At 35.3% G+C, this 17266-nt stretch overlaps 1 protein-coding gene across 1 annotated transcript in view; it reads right to left on the bottom strand.

Annotated features, from left to right (window-relative positions):
* The window catches only part of CCDC57 (coiled-coil domain containing 57), a 35228-nt gene extending 18173 nt beyond the window's left edge, over window positions 1-17055 (bottom strand). The window contains exons 1-6 of the mRNA XM_062592086.1: window positions 16664-17055; window positions 11289-11397; window positions 8416-8606; window positions 5769-5969; window positions 2662-2824; window positions 1857-1979 (exon numbers count right to left, since the gene is read on the bottom strand). Coding sequence (XP_062448070.1) covers window positions 1857-1979; window positions 2662-2824; window positions 5769-5969; window positions 8416-8606; window positions 11289-11397; window positions 16664-17055 — 1179 coding nt within the window. The remainder of the gene's footprint in view (window positions 1-1856; window positions 1980-2661; window positions 2825-5768; window positions 5970-8415; window positions 8607-11288; window positions 11398-16663) is intronic.
* Window positions 17056-17266: the final 211 nt, after the last annotated feature.

Genomic DNA, 17266 nt, shown 5'->3' with positions numbered 1-17266 from the left:
AAAAAGATAGAGTCCTGACATTAATTACCACTTCTGTTGTTTCTTCTTTTGAAGTATTAGTGACTTCAACATTTTTTAAGAGGTTGCATTAGACCAGTGACTGTGTGTTATAATGGTGGTTTCATCAAAACAGAGAGTGCAAAGTTTAGGTTCCATTTCATAAATCCGCTCTAACTGCTGGAAGCACTTGGAATGGAAGTATTAGAAACTCCTGGAACTGTGCAATGTTGAATATAATAGCATTTGCTTGAAGCCTAAGGCAGCATACTACCAAACTTCCCCTGAAATTATTTGAGCCAGTTCAAACAAGAAAGGAACAAGGAGATAAGACAGTAACAAAATAGTTTCAACAATGGTCAGTGAGTACCATAACTCGGTTTGAAGACAATGAGGAATCCAACCAAGAGTGAAGAAGTTACTACTTGTTGAGCAATCATTAGCATATAAAATTGGATAATTGACAAAAAACTTAACCCATAGGGGTAATACCCAGGAAATTTTCCATTTGGGGTTCCTTGGAGGAGGAACTCAGTTCGAGGTGTAATACTAATAAAAACATCTTATAAAGAATTGTTTTGTACCTTTTGGATAAAGTGGAAATCTACAGTCAAATCCTGTTAAGGATACTGGATTGAACAGTTTCCCTAACAGGAATATACACTAATATAGTTTCTGAATGAATTTGATTTACAGACAGCCCAGATGAGACGTTTTTAAAAAGGAAAACAGTCTAAAGCGTTTGGAATATTTGTACTGAATGCTGCTAGTTTATCTTGCTGAGCCCAAAAGTTCCAAATGTTTGTCTTTAATCAGCTCTAACACAAAATTGTTGCAAGATAGCAATCTTGCCTCCTGAGAGCAGAAAACAATTCCTGAGCCCCTGTACAAAGGACAGGCCAGCAAAATATTTAAATCTTAACTTTTTTGCATTGCACAGCCTCAAACACTACTCTTTCTTCAGTCTTCTCCATCACCTCCCTCTTCTTGCAATTCCCTTATTTCCCCAGTCATCAGGCTATTCTGGGAGCATGATCTGAAAGCTGGGAATCTATTGGCTTTCAAACTAAGTTTCTCTTTGTATTTGAATGATTAGATATATAGCTTTTGTATCAAGGCCAGTTTTAGATGAAATTGGAGCAATCTGCTCCATAAGAAGTTTTTGCTACATCTACTTTGTCCCTTTTCTATTTTAATTTAAAAGTTGTTTTCATGAAATATTTTCAAACTATTTTCCATATTCAGAAAACATTAGGTTTGCTTAATACTGCTTTTTCACATCAGCAAGATCTGATAACATATCACTAGTTTGCTTTTGAGCACCTGCAAGTGCCCAGTAGGGTGCACCACAGTACACTCTACTTTCATTCTTCACACAAGTGTTTTCTTAATACATCTCTGCCAAAAGAATATGATTACCAAAATTAAAAAGAAAGCTCTCCCAGAATGACCAAGTGGATCTCCAGAATTATCTGTTTTTAAAGCGTTCAATTAAAATTTTAGCATTACAACTTCAAAATCTACTTCGAATTTCAACTAATATAGAGCCTCAGGAACATTCTAGAAAATAATGCTCCCTGTTCTAAAGTGCCACAATGCTATAGTGCATTGTCTTTTTTTTTGGAGCAACGTTTTTCTTACATCTGGCTTGCTCCTTTTGCCAGCAAGTAGACAATCAGACTTGTAACGAATCCTGGGACACTCAATCAACAAGTATTCCAGGCTACCTATGTCTGTATTTTTGAATTAAATGAGTGTCACAAATGAACTGCTTACAAGAAGTCCAATGAAAACAAAACCTATAGGGTTATCATCTCATTGTGAATCCATCCAAGCCAAGATAGCAATTGCTGTCCAACCTCTTTCTCTTCTTTATCATGACTCCAAAGTGCTTGGATTGTTTGATCTCTCTCTGAAAAAGCAGACAGAACAGTCTTCATTTCATGCAGCCTGCATTCTGTCTTCCGTAGATCAGCTTCAACCTAGGGGAGGAAAAAAATTTAGATCACAGGACAGGGACAGTACCTAACTGATGTATATCCCTTTTGGCTCTGTCAAAAACCTTACTCACAGGAAAATAATTTGGCTTCTCTGTCTCAAGTTCATGCTATGAAACGGATAATGATGATTCACCTCTCAGATGTAGTCCCATGCTACACCTATTAATGTCTACAGATCATTTTGGAACACAATAGTAAAACAAAACACTAGGGTGAGTAATAGTCTCTCTGCAAAAGAAGATGTTGATGCTGTATTTCATTTCCTTTTTCAAAAGCAGCAGCTAGTACACTTCACATAATAGCTCCCCCCATGTGGCTAGTATTGTTCTCTGTTGTGTTTTGATCTGTGAAAGTCTCTATGGCCTGTGGCTGCTCTGAGAGGATATTTCTTCTCCTGTTACAGTGCCAAGAGAAACACAGTAGCATATCTCAGGTTGGTTTGACTTCATCATAAAGGAAAAAAAAGGAGCTAGAAGGGTCTGAGAATTATTCTTGGTTATGATAAAATATATTTGATGACCGGCCAAGTACAATACAAAAATTATGTTTAAAGGTTTTGAAAGTAGACTGAAATGCTTCCCCGATGAACACCAGGATGGAAAGAAATTTCATAACTCTCTATGCAACAGATATTTTCCTAACAGAGTTAATTTGATCTTTCGACCTGCTTGCTTGCTGAAGACAGGCTTTGTATTAGGTCCTCTGATTTCTGATACTGCTTTCTTTCAGCATTCTCACAGCAGTGCTGCCAGCCCAGTTCTTCTTGTGCTTTACTCTGTTCCAGAATCCGTTCTCCTATACCTGCCAGAGCCAGTTGTTGTTTATACCTGTGATAAATAGAATAAAGCTGAAAGTGTTGCTGTTGATTTCAGCAGAATAAATGTTGAGATATTAAAAAACAAACAAAAACCAAAATAATGAACAAACACTCAGCCTTATTTATTCTGCTCTTCTTATTTCCTTGATCTATTTTGCCCTTCTCCCCCCCCAAAATCTGTTATATTCTATTCCTAATCTAAATATTTTCCTGGATAGAAGCATTTAAACTACTGAGAACTCAGCAGTCTCTTAAAGTACATCTGTATGGGGATTTAGAGTCAACTTCAGAGGTCATCTCATCTCAAGCTGCATAAATTGCTCTTCAACAGATAGTGCTCTCAGCAAAACCATCCACAGCATGTTTCTGATTTGTTAATAATGGAAATAGGATACAAAAGGGCTAGGAAGCAGCAATAGAAGACTGCTGGATCATTGGAGTAGATTTGCTAAGCTCAAAGCCTGCTGCACATGCATAAATTGCAAACAAAACAAAGAAAGAGAAGGGCTAGGAGGTGCACAGAATGAGACAAGTCTTATATTCAGAACTTATGGGATTTGAAGACTGATTAAATTTCCTTAGAATTGAGCAAAGGCTTTTAAAACACAAAAACATTAAGAATTCAGGGCAATCTTAAGACTGACTCTAAATGGCACTTTAGACAAAGTATTCTTTACCATTCTGCATCTTCCTGGAACTTTGCCAATTGTACCCTCAACAACTTCTCTTCTTCATGCATTGATTGAATTTGGAAGTCTTTAGAAATAAGTTGTTTAGAAATCTCAATCAGATGAGAATCCCAGCTTGCTTTTAGTGTTACAAGTTCTTCTTGAAGGCTATATCCAGTAAAAGAAAAAAAAAAACAAAACCCACATGAATATATACTTGCTTAAGTTGATAAACAAGAGATATCATGCAATCTTGCATATTAAATTGTTCAATAACATCTTTTAAATTAAAAGCTCAGAGGGACTTTACTTTCATGAGCCAAATGCATATTGCAAACCATGCATTTCTGGTTGTGTAAAAAGTAGGCCACACAGACAATTCTTTGATTTGTTTCCAGCGGCCTTCTTGGAATGGCAGTTGCCTCTTTACAGATTGGCTATGGAGGAAGTTCTCTTCTTCTGCTATGTTTTTGCTTCTCTAGATTCTCAGCCACTTTCTTTCCCATGTGAGCTCCTTCTCTTGCTAATACTTTGAGTAGCCTGTTCTCACTGGTATCAGTCATATAACTAATGTTTATACAATTATACCAATGTTTTGCCATAAATTTTGTTGTAATAATATATATATATACAATTTCAAACAGTGTAAGTTTACTTAGACCTACATTTGTCATAGCTTTGCATATATGGTAACACATTTGCTTTACTAGACATATATACATATCCTACACTCAACAGAACCTTTCTGAAAAGGTTTGTATGCAAGCAGTATCCCTACTAAAGGATAGTAAGTGAGAACTTTAGGGAAAGAAAAAAAAAGAAAAGAAATAAAAAGAGGAGGGTTGGGAAGACCGTAGTTCAAGCAACCACAAATCAAATATCTGGGAAAGAGTTCACATTGCTCCATCTTACATAAGCAAGAGAGGCATTTACATTCCAGAAAAGTAAATTTTAGCTTTGTTCAGAAACTAAGCATTATTTAGAGTAAGTTCTAAATATACCTCTTAGACCGGATATGAAAAAGTTTATTATAAGATTCTCTTTATATCCATTGCACTACATATTTCATTAGGGGGGAAAAAAAGCTGGAAACTACAAATTTACTATTATTGTCTTGAGTGGCTAAAGAATGCAAGCTGAATAACCACCAATCCTTTCCTCTTCAGAGAGGCAGACAGACGCACAGACACACACACAAAGAGAGAGAGAGAAAGAGAGAGAGAGAGACAGACAGACAGACAGACAGACAGAAAGAGTGTGTGTGTATGTGTGTGACCCCACCTCATACACAGATCTGGTATGAGGTCTTATAACAAAGTCACCAAGCAAATAAGCTCACCCAGCCTCCTAGCAGATAGCTACTATTTAAAATGGCATTAACAGGTAGGCATTTTAAAGAATCTTGAAATAAGATTTCAAAAGTTATGCTCCTCAATAACCTTAGACAGCTTAAACACATCAAGATTAGACATGAGATTGCACTGGCACATCCATAAGTTAGTCCTCTGAAAGAAGCAGGAGTCTGGAGAAAAAATAATCTAGGCTTATCAGTAGTAAAGACATAAACATCAGAAACAGCCATTATGTTAAGAATTTCAAGAATTAGTCTAAATATACAAAGAACTTCTACCCAGATACAGGTGATTGCTTGGAGGTGCTGTTGAGATCTTTGCCATTCTTGTTCCCCTGTCCCAGCTCACTAAGGAACCCAAGGTATTGTGAACTATTGCACACACTGACATTGGAAAAATGATCTATCTGAGACTTCTCCTTGATTGCAGCAGTCACGTATATCTAAAATGCCGTGCCTAAATGGTGTCTTTCAAACATCTTCTTTGTTGAGGACAGGCAAAGAGATAAGAAAAGTAGCAACAGTTTGTCCTCACAGAAAAAAAAAAAAAGATATTTGATGTAAATGGGTTTTATGTTGCATAGGGGTGGGTACCTCTTAGATGAACAGCTGCATACTGATTCTTCTTCAACTAAGACATGATGAAGTCCCCTCTGTAAGACTCCTTAAATTTTAAAAACTAGTTTGAGATTTCCAAAATCCAAAACACATTGTCATATCCTGTGGAAACTGAGAAACAAGTTTTTGTAAAACTATCTCAACTTTGATGTTATCAAAGAGTTCTGGAAAGGAATACTTCTACAGACATTTTTCAGGCTAGGGGTTCTCAGTAAAGAACTGTGGGAAGATGAGTGGGTAATGTTAAATCAGACAGCTATCTCACTACAGTACACTTTCATTAGAGCTTAGGAAATGAGATAAATCAGGGAACTCACTTTCCAACAAGGGCATCTTTCTCTCTTAAGCAAGCACTGTGACTCTGTTCTCTTCTATGTAGCTCCATTTCCAGACCTTTATGTCTCATTTGTAGTTCCCTTATCTGTTTCTCCAAGTTTTGTAATCGTTCAACTTGGGCTTCTTTTGCTGAAGCTGGCATTGGAGGCTTTTCCTTGGCAGTATGATTTAGTACTTCATGTCTAGAAGATGAAGAGAAATAGAATAAAGAGAGGTGTCCAGCAACACAAAGTATGTACTTTCCCCCCTCCAAATTGTTGGTTTACTTTCTCATCAATTTTGTTTGAGCAAATTTAGAGAACCATTGTCAGAAGCTCTGCAAACAAAAATTAACCTCAGCTTATCAGGGAACAAGTTAGGGTTTTTTTGTCTTGTTCTGAATTCAGAACGCCACTGTTTGGATGGACTCAAGATGAGGGCAGAATCTTTCTTATACTACTACAAAGAGTTTAGGCTCCAGCTTTTCACAGAACTTTAATTTTGTGCTTAGCACAAAGAACAACAGTATTTCACCTAATAACAGGATCAGAGCCATCTTAAAAATTCAAGTGTTTTAAAAATAGCTCATACAGTAGCTACTATCTTAACAGACGAACTTCTCTCTTATTTCCATGTAAAATATTGTCCATGTCATGATGAAAATATTCTTCATATAATTAAACAATTGAAAGGACACTCTAATTCTTACATCCTAACTCAGCAAGCATTGGGAAAAGAATAAAACCAGATTTAGAAACTTCAAAGCCCAGATAGTTACGTTTAAAAGTTACAGGAAGAAAGGCTCAGTTGTAACCAACAATGTGGAAATCAAATGTATGACTCTGCCCTCAGCATTTTCCAAAATATACTGGTAAGACTTCAGTTCTTTCTACTCTTCTTTCTGTTCTGTTCTTAAAAAAACAGAACAAAACAAAACAAAAAAGACACAAACTTTTTTAAAAACATCAGTTCTAGAAAATTAAAGAGATTGCCACATTATTCAGCTATGCACATAACCTCCGTTCAGCAGCCAGCTACCCAAGTTCTTGTCAAAAGTTACTTTTGTCTGTTGATGCCTATGCATCATGCCACCCTCCATCATAGCACTTGGGTGAAGCAAGCAGCTAACACCTCCAGTTTTTATCCCCACTCATGTGGGGACCCTGCTCTCCAGTTCAGGAGTTGCTTTGTCAAATCCAGTAAAACAATTAGGGAGTCCTCTTTCCCCATTCAACCCAGGAAAATTGGAATGAATATAGTCGAGGTTTTTCTTCAGAAGCAAGGGAGTCCCTAGGTTACACCTTCCCTTTTTACAGGAAGGTAGAAGATTTTACTTTTCAGGTAAAAGCCCTTTCCACATAAAATCATGAGAAAACAGCTTCAAATCACAATTGTAATGTTCAAAATTTCTTCCCAAAACTTTGCGTTTTCTCCAAAACTTTGTTACAGGTCATATACAACTACTACTTTGGTAGACACATTGCAAGTTCTTAAATATGACGACCTTTCTTGAATTGAATAGTTTGAAACAAATTACACGGCCCAGTTACAGCATATTACTGGCAAGTCTCAGAAATCTTAAGGACAAATGGAGTTTACATAGTAGAAATGCTTGTGCTTTACACCAATTCAAAGCCCAGATTCAGGGGCTAGAAGTAGGAGAGTCTATAATAATCTGGAACATGAAGCAAAGAGGAAAAAGGCACAGCGAAGCCAGAAATGTGAATGTGGAAAGTTCAGGCAACTCAGAGTGGAGAAAGACTGTAAGGCACTCATTCCATTAAAAACAAAACAAAATAAAACAAACAAATCAACACTCAAATACACATTCATCCTAACTATTATTCAGTCAGGTCTTAGCTGCAAAATTTCTTGCTGTTGTTTCTTTAATTTCCCACAGGATATAAAGGACAAAACAAACAGAAGGAACAGAAATGGAATTATGAGTAAGTCTTAAATTTGAACCAGTGTTATACAGATTCCTTAGACTCATTCAAATAAGAATACCCCCAATCTATTTAAGAGATCTTAATTTCTCGGGTTAAGCAGTGAAATTATACATTAACTTCTCCCCAAATCTGAGAGGTACACAAAAAAATATTCACTAGTTCCTTCAGACATTTAAATTATGAGTCAGTGCTGGCTGTATCCAATCTAATAATTAATTCCATCCTATCTGTCAATATAGGACTAAAAATGACAAGTCACATAGTAAGTAATTATCTCCAGGCTTAAATTACAGATTTTCAATATGGATTTCTAATTCCTTTCAAAGTTTGTTTCTTTTCTTTTCTTTTCTTTTCTTTTCTTTTCTTTTCTTTTCTTTTCTTTTCTTTTCTCTTTTCTTTTCTTTTCTTTTCTTTTCTTTTCTTTTCTTTTCTTTTCTTTTCTTTTCTTTTCTTTTTTCTTTAAGTAAAGTCAGAAGGCAATATTGAACCATTAGAACTTTTAAGATAAAATTTTATTTTAAAACTGAGAGAGGTTACATCCAGACAGAAGGCATTAGAACTTATCTGAAATCCATGCTACTTAGCAAATACTTCCTACCAAGGATTATTTCTTTTTGTTGCAAAAGTGGATATTACTAAATGAATCAGTTCATATGCATTTGAAACTACTGCTATTATTAAAGAGTATGTGAAGAAGAACAAAGTTGAAAGGCAGTTTATTCTGATCATAATCAAATTTGTACAATACCGAGCATCTTTCACAGCTACAAAATCCTTGAATTTCATCTCTTTTTCCAGTTTCAAATTAATTGTTTCTGCTCTTTGCAGTGATGCTACAGCTTTCATTCCAGGCTCTTTCAGTACCTCCAGTTCTTTGGTCTGCAGTTTAACCTAAATAAAACCCAAGAGAATAAGACTCAAGAATTCTAATTAGTCCCTGATAAAACTTCATTCTAAAGATGTCCAGAGCCATTACACAGTTGAAATATTAACAACAGCTCCAGGGAAAACAAACAAACAAAATTTATATTTAAAGTATTCAACAACTTGAATGGTATTAATTTTAGTGCAATAAAAACCACTTGAGATTACATTAAACTCATTCACTCTGAGAATAAACAACTTAAAAATAATTTAACTTCATTGGATAGAACTAAGTTACCCACTTTGTTTGTCTGCTGTCGAAACTCAGTTTCCCGCTTTTTTATTTCCATAACAAATTCAGCTAGCTGTTTCTAAAATGGGAGCAACATATAGGTAATGCTAATACAGTAATACTGATGCAGAAATGCTGTACTGTTACTTTTTTACTTTTTAAAATCATTGCATTATTTTTCTCTGTTCTAATAAAGATCAGAACGCCCTGAATGAAATCTATCATCCCTTCTATGCTAGTTCCCCTAATATTACTTGTACAGAAAAAGAGAATTAAAAAAAAAATACATCAGCAGAATGGCCTTCTCTGCAAAATAAGCTCAGATTCCATAACTATAAGGAAAAAAAATATTTGAAAGAAAATCTTACAGGCTTTAAAGCTCAATTGCTAAACAGCCATCTTAGAGTTTGCAATTTTTTTTTTTAACTTGCAGATGAGCAGGGAAGTATAACTTCTCCCCAGTACTAAGAACATTTTTTTTATTTGTTTTTAAACTAGCTACATTATTCAGAAACAAGCCATATCATCTGCAGATAGCAGATGGGATTGGGCTATCTTGAACTCCACAAAAAGAAACAGAATGAGGTTGTTTCAGCCCTGTTTGTCAAATTTAAAGATTTTAAATATAAAATAACAAGTCTTAAAAGAAGTTAAAATTAAGTCAACAAGAGCAGTACATACTGCAAGCACATAAAGAAATATAGATTTTTTTTAAATGTACGATCTATTACAAGCAATTGGGCCATCTATTTTCTTATAAGGACATTCATTTTATTAAAAACCACACCAGTATGTGTGTGTGTGTGTGTATGAAATCAGTGATGATAACCCTTTCACCATTTTCTCTTATTTTTGCAGAACTTTTGCAGGATGATGATAAAAACAGTACTAAAGCACAAAAAATGGTCACTGACAAACCACACAAGAAAGACAGCAAAAGTACATCATAGAAATTTATAAACCCAAGTCTAAGCTTTTTGTTCAAGTTAAGCTAGACAATCCACTGTCCTTAGTAGGGAAAATTTTGGCTGCAATCAAGACTCTTACAGAGAATACTCGCAGATCTACTAGGAAAGAAAAAAAGGCCTGAAAAATACCACTGTATTTTCATATTTGAGATAGCAAATTGACAAGAGGTCTGCTGGGAGAGAGGAAGCTATGGGAAAGACTTTCTCGTGTATTGCTTGTACAGCTGTTGAAATGGTAAAGTATTTAGAAAAAGTGTTTGTGAGCTACTACTTCCAGGATTGCAATTGATGATTTACAATCAAGACTTAAAAGCAAGAGGACAAGAGGTCAAAAGAGCAGATTTTGACTAGCTGATGTAATATAGTGTGTTAGATTAAGGGGAATGGCAAAAAAAAGTAACTATAAATAGTGTGCATTATATGATGTGCCATTATACTCAGGGAACAGTAGATAATCAGTTTTATTATTTTAATTTAACCACACACACACACACAAAGATAACTTCTAAATTAAGCCAATTATCTAGTGTTTTCCAAGTGAACAGTGCTCATACTCCCTAAGGCAGGTTCATAAACTATCATTGGGAATCAAATGGGTGGCAGACTCCTAGATGAAGATGGGCTGTTTCAGCAGGACTACCATTTTGAGGGCAAGGAGGTTTGGCTGAGTACGTTCAAGTTCTGATTGCATAGCAGTATCTCCTACCTCTCCAATGTATATTATATATACTGGTTTGGATGATAAACCAAAAATTAATCATTCTAATTGTAATGATTAACACAGACATGCAAAAACATAAAAAAATAATTTTAGTATCATAAATATATTTTTATATAAAAATAAGGGGGGAAATTTTTGTTGCTCTTTCACGTTTTTACACTATAAAGGTTGTAGAATGCCTCCTCTCCCCCCAGGTATCACAGCTGAAGCTCAGACTTCCCTGTCAGTTCATCAGACTATCCTTTTATGACAAGATGATAGCAACGTAAGAGGCAGAAGGGCAAACAAAACAAAACAAAAAAAATTGTGAACAGGAATATGACACACAAAGTATATTTATCTACCCATCCGGCCTAAAGCTGCCTCTGCTTTCTAGATGTTGACCTTCGCTGAAGTTTCAAGGTTAACAAACTTAGCACTGTGCTGTCTACATACTTAAAAGAATCTTACGCAATCTCAGATTACTAAACACATTCTTAACAGTTCCTCACAAGTGGCAGCTGCCAGATAAGTAAAGCAATAGCTACTACACAAGCACTAAATAATACCTAGAAGTCTGAAGCGTTTTCTAAACTGTCATCATACATCTTGTTAATTTAAATAAAAAGGCAAAAATAAAAGCTTATACAACTATTTTAAACCAGAATATTCTAATAAGGAAGGATAGATTGCTAGGTGGCGCCCTAACACAGCATTGTTTCTGCTTTTTTTTTTTTTTTTTTTTATACCTGTTTCTGACCAGCAAGCTCTCCTTCCAGTTCCTGGAGTCTTCTTTCCATGTCATGTTTCAGGCTCACATAGTCCTCACACTGATGACTTATGTTGCTGTTCTTAGAGCTATAAACAAAAATAAAACAACTTTACGTTAAAGATTGTCTCCAAGAGAGGCACATATTGTGTGTGTGGGGGGGAGTCTTTCCAATGGTAACATATAATTGGTAAGTTTGTAAGATGCAATAACTAAGTTCATAAAAGAACAGTTACCATTAAAAAACAAACAAACCTTCCCTTTACTATAGATTATTAGAAATCACTATTTTAAAATTATCATGCACATAAGTGAACAAACCTTTTAAAATAACATGATCCATTATGGTCTAATTGCTCAATCTCCTTTTCAACATAGTATATAAACTTTTACTGTTTTTTTTTTTCCCAAGATGTTCAGTCTCAATTTAAAAAGGTCAAGCAATGCAGAGTATATCACAGCCCTTGGTAAATCAGTTCATTATTCATTTCCCTTATGAAAAAACAATGAATATTGTTTCAACTTTGGCATGTCACGGTAACTCACAGCTATTGGATTTCACTAAGGTTTGAACAATACTCTTACTAGACACCCTCTTCAACGCAGACTTATTCCACTCTCTTATGGTCTCCCCCTAATCCCATCATAGAGACTGTTCATTGGTGAAGCTCTCTAGGAATCCAACTTAACTGCATTCCACGATTCAAGTCATTCTCCACGTCTTTCCCTTACCCTCTGCCCTCCAACAGTTCTGGAGCAGTACATATTACCAAAGTCAAAAGATAGTACCTGCTCTTCAATCTCACTGCTATGTCTCTGGCGATACCTCTAGAGATCCTGTACAATCTACTAGTTGCAGCATCAACCTTGGAGTTTGCTGAATTTGTCACACTGTGTGATTCTTGAGTGCTCTTCTGAGTAAAGCTGCATTCTGGCAAGCAATAGAATGATTTTTTTTTTAAAGTTTTTGGACCTCACATTGCGTTAGAGATGCATTTGTTTGTGCCCCCTTTATTTATTGACCAACAGGGATTCATCAGAAATCACTTAAGTACAAAATAATCTGGACTAATTACAGGTTAAAAGGTAGGGAGAAGGGAAGGAAAGAAAAGACCCAAGTATCTCTGTCTATCTTCATAGATTCTGGCCATAATGACTTCCCAGAAAAGCTTTTTCTGGCTTGTCCTCAATACTATCATCTGCTGTGAAACCTACTGGTAGAGCATTTTAGACACAAAAATCTGGCTACAGTCAAGATAGGGAAGGAGTTTATGTTAGTGAGCATACAGAAAAGGTCAGCATGGCAATATGCAAGACTGGCAGGAGCAGACTTGAACAGAACTTGTCCTAACACAACCTCCACTGCCAGTAGAGTTACATTATCACTCTGCAGGGCAGATAGTTTCTAACTTTGTTTATAAGCCTTCAAGCACCATGAATATGTATCAAGCTGTATGAATATGTACATTCGGGATATAATTTCTCTCTGAAAGTCGTTTGAAATGCATCATTCTCTTCCCTTTCTTGAATATGAGAGGTTTCACTGCTTGCAAAAAGAAAATCAAACTTTTGGTTCTGATGAAAAGTCCATCTCCAACTCTTTCTCATTTTTTTAAAAATAAGAAGCTAGTAACAGGTATGAACAACATGCCCATCTTTCTCCCTTGTTCTTTAGCAATGTAACACCTAGAAGCTGTTCTATAACTGATATAGCAAGAGTACAGCAAGTCATTACTTTTTCACTTTAATTTAGGTGACTATTTCACATACTGCTATTAGCAAGAGACAGTTCAAGTTGATTTTAAAGAAGTTATTCAAATTTGTAAGCAGACTATATGCACTGCACCAGTTAGCTACAATGCAAATTCTATATTCATAACCCAAGTTTATAAGCCACAAAAGAGGTCAGAGCTATTAATCATTAGAAGGTCCCTTAGAACATGAAAATAAAAGTCACCTCTTCCTGTGACACTTCTTCAGTTAGTAATAAAAAGCCTACCAGCTTATTAGAGATCAAGTTTCTGAGTACAGGGGAGACTGAGGAATACTTGATCTTTTACTTTGGAACCTGAGCAAAATATACCAGTGGTTCTGAATTCAAATATATGGCAGTCTGCCAATTGAACTGGCTATTCCTTCTACTTCTCCCCAAAGTATATATTGTATTCAAGCCTTCTAGAGACCTGGATAAGTTAATATTTGTAGACACTAGTAATCTTCAATATGTAACCAGATATTGTTGAAAAGATGTCAGGTGTATCGATGCAGAACAAGAACCGGATGACCTTGTTCGAGGGTTAAGTACTTTGAATCTCTCTTGTAGTGCAGCAATTGGGATCACAACTGCCTCTTCCTTTTAGTTATAATCTGTGTTTCTGAAATTTGTTACTCAAGAGCTTGTAACAGGTATATTTATTTACATAATTCTATAAAAACATCTGTTCCCTGAAAGTCTGGTCCAAGTGTTTACATTACACGTTAAATCATTCTAAATGGATTTTTGCTTATAGACTTTCTAGACTTCGTTTTTTCTGTCATTGCATCATTCATTTCTAGCAGCTCATGCTACAATTACACCATTTCATTCTAGGGATGTCTTTTCCCAGTAAATGGAAATAAGAACGAACAGGATGTTTGGGCGGAAGGGGAGAAGAGACTAATGACATTTGTCTTTTCTGGTTTAATATATCAAGAAATATTCTGAGAAATATTTAACCACCTGTTTACAATTTTGCATTAATACAAAGGATAGCTTTTAAAGCAAACTTCAGATAAAGCCATTATCTTGGCAACCTTAGAACAGAAACTGAAATTATACTTTTGTGTAGCCAGCAAGTTACAACAGAACTTGAAGTATTTAAAAAAACATAAGGGAAGAATGCCACTTGATCCAATTCATGGCTAAAAGCACTAGAAATACAGAATCTGCAGAGAAAATTAAGTGGGACAAAAGGAGAAGTATGCAATGAGGCATTTTGCAAAGTGCAATGGAAAAAAATACAGGCATCAGAACTGAGGCATAAACAAGTAACAGAGTTGGAATTTAGGGATGATGATTCTTACTAATAATGCTTAACTTTCGTTGCTGAGAAGTGCTGCATAAAAAGCCAGAAAGACGGGGAAGTGCCATAAACCTATCCATTTGTATTTGTAACTATTACAGAAAAAAAAAAATCTTCCAAATAGAAATGGAAAGATGAACTTCAGAGTTACAAGGGTTTTTATTTTTTTATTTTCTTTCCAGTTGTTACTGAGCATCCAGCTTTACAAATGAAAAACAATATCCAATCAAAACCAGGTAGAAACAGGTACACTGTTACGTGCAGTAACTGATTTGGCATAACACTCCAATAACGCAGTAGTAACTAATTATATGCAAGTTAAGGCAGGTAGCAATTTTTCCCCTTTTCTTTATATCAGCCATTGATTCTAGAAAGACCTTTATAACAAAGTAAGAGAAGCTAAGAATTAGCAAAAAAAAAAGTTGTATAGTCATGGTGTTAATAGCTAAGCTTTTTGATGTATTGATGACCACTGTATTGGCTTAGCCTACTTGGACCATATTTTATATCAACTGCTTTCATGAAACAGGAAACACATTGTAAAAGCATCTACATTTGGATTTCGGGGCTTTATTTTTCCTTTAATCTTTATAAACCTGGAGACTGATTAAGAGAATATGAAGGATCTGTTTTTAAAAAAATGGACAAACAAACAAACAAAAAACAGGTCCCTGATGATACATAATGAATTTTTAAATAATCTGTCTTGAAATGCAAGCTTATTAAAAAAAAGGTAAAAATAAAAAGCCTCAAATCCCTTGATTATGATTTTAATAAACAAAAAAAATCGTTCAGTTATCTGAAACAATTCTCTCAATGATCAACTGAAACCAGTTACATCAGTATATGTCATTTCTCTCCTCCCCCAAACACTTCAACAGTTACTGCTGCATATGAAATATTGATGATCCATTGAAAAGTAGGGCAAAACTTGCACTTAAATACAAGAGATATCTCCCCCTCCACCACAAAGTTTGTGTTGCATAAGAATAAAAAGCAAAGTAATAGGTGCTCAGCAGAAATCTAAGCTTTCAGACGTATCTTCTTACATTTAAAAACAGAAGTGGCTCCATACCCCCTGCCCCAAATGTTTTATGTGCTATCAAGGAAACAACTCTCTGCAATACAGTAAGACCAGCATTTCAAACAAAGTCAAAGAGTTGATACTGCTACTGCAACCAGTGAATTCAGCAACAATAGCATGAATCTTTCCAAACTTTGGGCACATCCCTTCAAGACTCAACAGGCTTGGTGCAGACATTAATAGCTAAACAGACTTGGACTGATATTCTGCAGTTCTGCAATCTTCTGATTACTTAGAACTCTATATTATAGCTATTTCATATAGCTGAATGACTGCTGCATTTGCTTAGGTAAGGTTTATAATATAATAACTACATAGATACAATTGCAAACCAGAACTGGATAGTCATAAATAACTAAACGCATACTCACTTTCATACCCTGCTTCATTTTGCTTTTAAATTTACACATCAGCTACATCGATCTGAATCCCATAGTCAAGTGTAAAGTACATAAATAAAGTATAACAGAAGTGCTGTCTCAGTGCAGTCCAGACAGGTACTTCTGATCTGCCTTGTCCTAGACAGCTGTGGGACAAAAAAGGAAGGTGTAGAAAAATACTTGCTGTATAACCCAGGAATCAGAGTCTAGCTCAGCCTAGTAAAGAGGCAATGCTGAGTGAAAGAGCTTCACACTCCTCCTCCCACCCCCAAAGGATATATTCCACATACAATTTCTGCATTGGCCTTAAGAGTTTGCATATGCTCCACAACAATGGTAACATCAATCAGTTGCCTGTGAGAAATTCTAACATGTCCAGACCACTTCTAATAACTGAAAAGTTATTTATAACTAATCCAGCCACCTCTATATTATAAATGCAATCTGAACGAGAACATTTTCTCACACAGACAAATTAAAGAGAAAATAATTTCAAAGATACTATCATATCTGAAGACAGTAGTTCTATTAGAAAAGAAATAAGATTTAGAAAAACCTCAAGAAATAAGCATTTATACTTCTTCCAAGGTTTACAAGTATAGATAGAGAAATAAAAATCTATGAGAACGGCCAAATTAAGCAAGTGTAGTACTTTGGCTACCTTGATCTTTTAATTGGTTAGATAAGCTGTAAATCCTGGTCCTGCGAAGAAGTCCATGCTCAAAGTGCTCTCTACTATAAATGATGTTACTGCTTTACCCCAATCCAAATCCTAGAGAAGCTAGGTTTCTCACTTCCTACATACCATTCTAAGGAAGTTGCATCCCACCTGCAAAACTGTTCCAGCTCTAATTTATGGTCTTCAAAGTTTTGTTGACAGTGATAATGAAGTTCCTCTCGTTTTTTTCTTTCCTTCACAAGTGCTTGCTCCAGTTTATCTAGCTGTATTCTAAGATCACTAATCTCTGTCTTTTTAGCATTTTCAGAAGTTTTCAGATGAGTGACCACGATATCATAGCGTTCTAACTCTTTATCTCTCTCTTCTAAAATTCTCAGATTGTAGACAAAATCTTCTTTTAATTTGTTAAATTTTTTATGCATGTCTTGGAGTTGCTTTCTGACATCCTGCAGTGTTGTCTTTTGACAAGAGAACTTGCAAGCCTGTAGTTCTTTCCATTCTTTTTCATTCCACTTAGGTAGCTCATTTAGTTCCTTTTCCATTTGTTACGCTGTTATAAATCTAAAACAAAAGATGATAGAAGACAGTTAAGACTGATAACAATGAAAAATCAAACATGTTCTCACTCCCAATCTACAGTATAGCATAATTGATTATCAATACATTTTAAAATTTAAGTTTTAAAATTTCCTGGAATATTAGTTAATAGTCATTTCTAGAGGCAGAATTCTTTCTTAAATATTTATGTCCTGC

Source organism: Rhea pennata, chromosome 19 (assembly GCF_028389875.1).
Source record: "Rhea pennata isolate bPtePen1 chromosome 19, bPtePen1.pri, whole genome shotgun sequence".
Classification (NCBI taxonomy): domain Eukaryota; kingdom Metazoa; phylum Chordata; class Aves; order Rheiformes; family Rheidae; genus Rhea; species Rhea pennata.
This window is presented reverse-complemented; position numbering and strand designations above follow the sequence as displayed.